Source organism: Nicotiana sylvestris, chromosome 9, assembly GCF_000393655.2.
Source record: "Nicotiana sylvestris chromosome 9, ASM39365v2, whole genome shotgun sequence".
Taxonomy (NCBI): domain Eukaryota; kingdom Viridiplantae; phylum Streptophyta; class Magnoliopsida; order Solanales; family Solanaceae; genus Nicotiana; species Nicotiana sylvestris.
The window spans coordinates 69,339,056-69,346,244 of record NC_091065.1 but is presented as its reverse complement, the minus strand read 5'-3'; the positions used below and the strand labels follow the sequence as shown (position 1 = coordinate 69,346,244).

Here is a 7,189-nt window from a genome sequence, read left to right as displayed (position 1 = left end):
CATGTTATCACTGATAATTGTTAAAAGAAGTAATGTGTTAATGAAAAAGGTAGTTAAGGGTTGGCTTGCCTAGCTCTCATTAGTAGGCGCCATCACGACTCCCGAGGGTGGGAAAATCCGGGTCGTGACATATACACCCCACCAAACGACCCCTTATAGTTATCAATTCTATGCCATAGCTGGCTATTTAGTAAGAATTAACCAAAAACATCATATCAGGAGTTCCTGTGAGGCCAGGCATAATCTACCTGAAAATAAGATAAAAATGAATGCAAAACTTTGAAAGGTGAACGTTTTTTCGTCCACTTGTATGGAAGAATGAAGCGAGGAAGTCAATTGTCCCTTCTCCAGCTAATTAATCAAGGTTCTTCCTCCATTGATCAAGAATTTCCATTTTATGGGAAGTATCATGATCCTCTAATAAGGGCTAGAGTTTCAACATTTTTTACACACACCAAACTCTTACACGAGGATGAGAATTAAATGCATCCTTGGATATAGTTCCGATTAAGTACTGTATAACTGGGACATGGTGCATATCTGCCAAGGGAAGCTGTCTCCTCCCAAGTTTTAATTCCCTTAGTCTCACCTTGTATACATCAAGGATCTTTCCAAGATTGTCTTTATTTTCTGCCACAGTTGCGTTGTCCTTCACCATGCCCAACAATGGCAGCTCGAAGCTCAGTTTGTAAGCTACAAGATCGAACTTTGTTGATTCAACATCCATCCACACTGACATGATGACCAATTTCTTTGGCTCCTGCCCTAACTGCTGATTTCCCTTTCTGCATACGTGTGGTCATTCTATTGGATAGGATCTGTGATGAGCCTACTTAAAGAGCATAGAAAGTCAGGACTAGAACTCCCACCAATCCAATGAGGCTCAAAATAAATTAAGTGATCCGATTACCTTCATACATTTAGCAGTAGTCTCGGGTAAAACTCGTGTCCAAAAAGGACAAAATAAACTTCTATATTATAATCTATAAGGCAAATAGAGGGGAAGGGAAAAGTACAACATTTATTTCTAAAAACCTTGTTATTACCTTGGTATAAAATGCGATCCAAGGACTAAATCTGAGAGAAATATGCACATAAAATGATAGACTCATCTTTCTCATTCACGCGTACCTCTTTCCTGCACCAGGAAAAATCACCCCGGGGAAAATATCACATAGCATTCTTTAAGCAATACAAAAAAGTTTAGTGAAACGTGCAGCTTTTACCAACATGGAGACATTGGCATACGCACATCCACAACAATGGTCTAAAGAATAATTTCCAAGGACAAAGCCAGAACTTATCTCCGGAGTAGGAGGGGCTAAAAGCAATCTAGCTATATCTGCTAATTTGTTTTGATTAAAGTATAGTTATTCCGCTACTACCAAAAGATGCTCTAGGCATTTCAACCATAACAGTTTAGCTTGGGTAGTAAAAGCTAGCCAGCTCACTCAAACCGGTACCAAAGAATTCCAGCCAAACAAAATAAACAAATATCGAAGAAAGAAGTATTAGAGCCGCTCCTACCAAGGCTGATGTATGCGGATGAAATTCCCTATTTCCAGCTCGACATCTTTACAGATTCTTGAGCTAAAAATGATAGTTAACTTCCTTCCTCCAGTACCCTTTCTTTTTTGAGGATTGCTCAGGCATTCAGTACCCTGCAAAGAAACCTAAAATTGTAGATAGCATTCACCCAACACCATAAATCTATTCTGTTTAACCAATGAAAACATCACCACCAGCCAGACTAGGAACAAACAGTAAATAAAATATTGGAACACACTTTTCATTCTTAAAAGTTCCCATACAATGAAATGACTAGCCAGATGGTAAAAAACTTATTTCTTTTCCTCCTAGACCTATGTGCTCGGGGATTGAGTACTGATTAGTGTTTGTCTGATTTTTAAGATTTCACATATTTAAACACAAAAAGTAAAACCTATATAATTCGATTTATTGAATCTGCATAGATAATCTTCCACTACAAATTATGTCCATGGATTGTAAGCGACCAGTGAAGCTCAAATAAACCATCTCAATCTTCATGCAGGTGCTATACCCAACAAGGCACCTTTTGGCTTTTTTTCCTTTACATGATGGTGGTGGCAAAAAGAAGCTGTCATGCTCTTTTGAAAATATACAGTAGACGTGAGTTGAGAGGAGCAGGGTGAGATGAGTATGTAAATATCTCAAGCTTGGACTCTGGAAAGTCAAGCTCAAGCCGTAAATACTACGAGGAATATATTTCTGAAAGAGTTTACAAGGAAGCCAACACACTAAATCACAATAAACACCATACTATTCCATGACTGCAATTCTTAAAAAAAATGAATATGCAATTCATTGAGAAATATAATTCCAGAAGCTTCCACTTATTAGACATTTCAAAGAACACTCACTTCCATATTTGTTTGTTGAATCTGCACGACCTGTTTCTTACAGTTCTTCGGAGGGTAACGGTCTAAAGAAAGTTAAGAAACCATGATAGTTCACTCAAAGCTCCTACCTAAAATGGAAGTTTTTGGTTCAGAAAGGAAGCATAAAAGTAAAATTCCCACACTCCATCATCCACTCTCCTATGCTACCTTACCTGACTTTCTATGCTAGGCAACAACCTGACTTTGACTTTTACAAGTTGCCTATTTACACGAGAAAGGTAAATGTCTTAGGTACCCTGTGAAAATTGGGCTATAATTAAAACAAGTACCAAACATTTTCTTCTTTAAAAACTAGTGAGAGCAAAAAAAAGCATGCCCATGACCTTCAAAAAGTTGAAAGGAGCATCTTATTCTCAATAAAGTAGACGTACACATATTCTTAACTTTCTGTTTAGCATACATACAATAGTTTGTCCAAGTACCTCTTCATCTCCATGTAAAGCACAAAAACAAACAGTCAGCTTGGCCTCCAAAGAACGTGACAAAATTCGCACATCAATGAAGCTTTTTGCACCTGCAATAACAGCAGAAGAGGTCAGAAACAAGCAAGAGGACAGAAGATATATAAGTTTGGCCTTTTACCACTTGAAGCATCATGTGTTTGTGACTTCTCCAAGAAATATGTATCTCTGTCCTTTTCACATTGCATTAGCTGCTGCAACTTTCCAGATAATCTGGCATAACATGTCAATGTAAGTGAGAAAAGATGACATTTGAAGATTTTTTTCGGTTTCATCTGTTCCTAGAAAACATGCATAATATGCTCATTACTGACACTTTCTAGTTCCATACTAACCCGAATTGCCTAGGCCTTGCAATAGACAGCCTCTCATTCGTAGATACAGCTCCTAATGCTAGATGAAATTGGTCAGCCATGGTCCTCTGAGGTATAGCAGGCTGCAGAATCTGGGGAATTTCCTGAAACCAAAAAAAAAAAAAAAAAAAACATTGAGAGAACTTCCTATGCAACTGATTGCTATGATAAAACAGTAAAAGATTAACTACGTATTACATCCTCGTCGGTAGATGAGTCACTATCTAGTGCCTCAGGTTGGTCGTCATTGCTCATGTTTCTGTCACCGAGCAGCAATAAGTTTCTCTTCTGTAAGAACCGTGATCCTTGTCTTTTTGTTTGCAGCTGCTGGTTAAAACATGATCTTTACATTCACGAAATAGTAAAATGGTAATACAGAAGTGCTACTAAGATCTTTAAGATAAGAGAGATGGAACAGAAGAAAGCAAACCATTCTAGAATTGCCTTGTGGTCGGGAACTTGTATGCTGAAAGTAATCCAGAAACTCGGCCATGGAATGCTCATTTGGATCATGTACAACTACTACTTCAGATGGCACCAAATGCTTCTGGAACTGTTGTATTTCATTTCCACCAAAATCCTCCTCGAACTGCTGTATGTCATTTCCACCAAAATCCTCCTCGAACTGCTGTATTTCTTTTCCACCAAAATCCTCCAATAAGTCATCCAGTGACTCTATATTATTTCTTTGCATGTCTAATTCTACATTTAGGGGAAGAACAGATAACGGTGTGCTGGTTTCACAAGTATCATGGACAACCAAAGCAAAATCCTTCTTCAGCGGCCGGGATTGGAACAAAAAATTGGGGTTAGATTTGCCCCGGCTTCCTGCAGTTGATTGCAAAAAAAATATTTTAAAAGTACAGCTTGAAAACCCAATGGATCACAGATCTCAAGTAAAGAAAAAGAGCCATCATAGATGTAAGACTTGGGGATTCAATGTTAAGATGCATCCATTTCTTTTCTATTTTGCTTGGAATCCATGAGCTCTTGTTCTTGAGAAGCACCACTACTACACATGTTATGCTAGGTAGTGACAGTCTAGTTCAAGACAACTAAACCAACTATGATTAATAATGCTTGATAAGACCAAACTTCTCATCAGTTGAGTTGACGACATCATTAGTATCAAGACAGAGGATGCAAAATAGGGAAATGAAGTTGCCAGAAGTACTAATACCTTTAGATGATCTGTTCAACTTTGATGAGGCACTGTACGACAATGAAGAACCAGCATCTTTATTCAAGAAAACTCCTGATTTGCATTCTGCACTAACTTTAGGCAATGTGCTTTTACCATCTCTTCTTAAATTTCCATCAGCAGAAGGCCTCATCTGCCAGATATTTTAACCTCAAAAAGAGCCAACTAGTATTTGTTGAACACAACATTAAGTAATCAAGTGTCAGTGACATTGATTTTGTAGGCATAGAGTTTTCAATCATACCTCATCATCAGACATAATTTCCTCTTCTGAATTAGAAGTAGGTGTTGTTCTAGAAACGTGACTAAATCTGTCATCTAAGCAGCAGGACAATGCCATCCAGTGGTCGTTTTTGTTGATGAAGTCACCACCCTGACTCTTAAAGGAAGGAACTTCAACGTCATCTTCTTTGCATAAGCCTGTTTGCTTCTGCTAACAGGAAAGCAAACAGAACTGTAAGAGGAGTTGGTCATTTGGACCTTTTATTGTTCATCACTTTTGCGTATCTCCACTTGGTAACTGATCCCTTTTGCGGATGGGATACACATTGTGACAGTACAAGCCTCCAGCCTCAGTTACTAAAGTTTGTCCCTTAAACTAGATGATTCCAGAAGAACAGGAGGAGAAGTGGAGAACAACTTTTTTCTGAACTCCCCACCAAAAAGTATTTCCATGTTGAATTCTCAACCACCATGAACCATTAACGCCGATTAGGAAATAACTCTTTAACATAAATTTAACCCAAAAAAAAAGGAAAAGAAAAAGGACCAAAGGAACAATAGAAGGAAGAAATGAAGGTAAAGAGAGCAAAAGGGAGGTAAATTCAACCAATACCAGCTGATGAGAATTCAATGTGTGGGCTGAGTGATGAAGTCTTTTAACATCTGCACAAGATTAACATGGATAACTTTCAAACACCCTTTTCTTTTCTTTTTTCTTTTTTCTTTTGGGAGGGTGATGGGTGGGGTGGGTGGGGGGATGTTGAAAATGAAAATTCAAGTGGATGAGTCGGCTGCCAGATAAAAGTTTCACTGAGAATACCTGTTAGTAGTTCAAGCTGGGAAAGGACTCCTATACCTCCCTGACAAACAAGAAACATCAGACTCTTGGGCATTATAAAGTATTCATGAGCAAATAGATACAAAAAATAAGGAAAGCAGGAAAAAATCAAATAGCCTAACTTGAAAAACTGTGCAGTAAACATGCTGGTCATTGTGATTAAAAACTAAACAGTTTATCTCAACTATAATTTAATTGCTAATGATCTAAGCCCAAACAGAAACCTAACCCCTCCAATGCATTATGAAAATTGTTAGAAAGCAAGATAAATGCGCCAAAACATCATAAAAGGAAGCACCACTTTAACAATCAATCAACCAACTAGACTACTTGGGGTTGGCTATATGACTCCTCTATATCCATTCTGCTTTTCATGCGCCCGGCGTGCTTTCTCACCACCTAATGATGATCAAATCACGATCATGGGGTTGCCCATTTTCATTCTAACAGTAAACAAATTATCAAGATTAGTTGGTCTAGGACTCATCCTAATTGTAGATTGAGGAAACTTAGGGGACGCATTAGGAAGTTAGTTGGAAGGGGCACGTGATTCTGTTATAAACAGTGCCCTTCCACTAATTAGTTAATCATTCTCTCATTTTTACACAATACACAAAAATGCTCTCACTTCTCTCTAGATTCTTCTTTCAATTCATCTGTGAACTTGAATGCATGTTGTTGGATTTAGTCTGCTCATCTGAGATTCGACAAACTAACACAAATTGTCTTAAATAAATGATAAAGTAGGGTTTCTCCAGAACATTATAGAAGGCAGCTAGCCTTTTAACCCGTAAAAGGAGAGGAATGTGAAAATGTAAGCAACAAAACACATGAAGCATATACCTTGTTTCCTGAGGGTCCACTCAGAGAATTGTCATTTGTCATCCATTTGTCATCATCCATATCCTCTTCTTCTGATAATTTCAAACAACACAAAAGCAGATTCAATTAAAAGAACAAACTAAGCTAGGTTTATAATTCCGAAGATTAATTTCTAAAGGAGGAGAAGATACCGGAAACACTCTGGTCAGAATCTTGCTTTTCCTACATTATGATTGGACAACGTTGGGGTAAGTCAGTTTAAATTTCATGGGAGACATTGAAATCTATCAAAAGTAACACAAAATTCCCTTGAAAATAGCAGATAACCCTAAACTGTAATCGACGAGAGAATAGCCGATCGTTGAGCTGGATATCGGAAATTATGAAGTAATGGAGTAGAATGAGGTTCGAAGAATTCAGAATACCTGAAGAAATCCACTAGTGGCAGCTAAGCCTCCCTCTTCCATAGCTTCTGACAGGCAAAGACGCAATTTTGCGAGCTGATTGGAGAAGTGGCGGGAAGTTTAGACTAGTAACGGAGTAATATCTTCCTAGTATTATTTTTTTTTCTTACTCCCTCAGTTTTTATTTATGGTTTAATTTATGTGAATATGTTTAATAATAATAATTTTTCAAAAATTTGGAATTATTCAATTTAAATTTTATATTTTATTTTTAATGATGAATTTTTATAGTTAAATAAATATTATAATATATTTAAAATTATAAATTTTAAAAATTTTATAGTCGTATAAATATTATGGCATGTTTACAAATTCCAAAAACTTCATTTCCTCCAAAATTTTGTGCCTAATAATTTGGATTCATATGAATCTAAACCAAGGAAGCAG

The 7,189-nt window shown here is 37.2% G+C and overlaps 2 protein-coding genes across 8 annotated transcripts; both read right to left on the bottom strand.

Annotated features, from left to right (window-relative positions):
* Window positions 1-215: 215 nt before the first annotated feature.
* LOC138877721 (glutathione S-transferase-like) lies at window positions 216-739 on the bottom strand. The gene is made up of 2 exons (XM_070157351.1): window positions 467-739; window positions 216-248 (listed from the first exon to the last, which is right to left on the bottom strand). Exons 1-2 carry the CDS (start codon window positions 737-739, stop codon window positions 216-218), a joined length of 306 nt encoding a protein of 101 aa, XP_070013452.1.
* Window positions 353-6,884, bottom strand: LOC104213798 (uncharacterized). 7 transcript variants are annotated; one of them, XM_070156621.1, is made up of 15 exons: window positions 6,764-6,884; window positions 6,530-6,560; window positions 6,360-6,430; window positions 5,499-5,538; window positions 5,292-5,341; window positions 4,701-4,889; window positions 4,436-4,589; window positions 3,686-4,083; window positions 3,454-3,582; window positions 3,238-3,359; window positions 3,024-3,115; window positions 2,846-2,955; window positions 1,528-1,673; window positions 1,047-1,138; window positions 353-832 (listed from the first exon to the last, which is right to left on the bottom strand). In XM_070156621.1, the coding sequence occupies exons 1-14, from the start codon at window positions 6,803-6,805 to the stop codon at window positions 1,072-1,074; spliced, it is 1,641 nt and encodes a 546-aa protein (XP_070012722.1). In that variant the 5' UTR covers window positions 6,806-6,884; the 3' UTR covers window positions 353-832; window positions 1,047-1,071. The 7 variants fall into 7 exon arrangements, with proteins under 7 accessions (XP_070012722.1, XP_070012721.1, XP_070012726.1 ...); XM_070156620.1 differs by having other exon boundaries at window positions 353-829; XM_070156625.1 differs by having other exon boundaries at window positions 353-829; window positions 2,864-2,955.
* Between the last annotated feature and the right edge of the window lie 305 nt (window positions 6,885-7,189).

What these genes read in the sequence shown, in the direction of transcription:
- LOC138877721 (XM_070157351.1), bottom strand. Translation starts at nt 739, where the DNA reads ATGTCAGTGTGGATGGATGTTGAATCAACAAAGTTCGATCTTGTAGCT. An exon ending in CATTTAATTCTCATCCTCGT is followed by an intron (nt 249 to 466) that starts GTAAGAGTTTGG and finishes TCTTATTTTCAG; the next exon opens with GTAGATTATGCCTGGCCTCA.
- LOC104213798 (XM_070156621.1), bottom strand. Translation starts at nt 6,805, where the DNA reads ATGGAAGAGGGAGGCTTAGCTGCCACTAGTGGATTTCTTCAG. An exon ending in CCAGCTTGAACTACTAACAG is followed by an intron (nt 5,342 to 5,498) that starts GTATTCTCAGTG and finishes AATCTTGTGCAG; the next exon opens with ATGTTAAAAGACTTCATCAC. An exon ending in GTTGAACAGATCATCTAAAG is followed by an intron (nt 4,084 to 4,435) that starts GTATTAGTACTT and finishes AATCAACTGCAG; the next exon opens with GAAGCCGGGGCAAATCTAAC.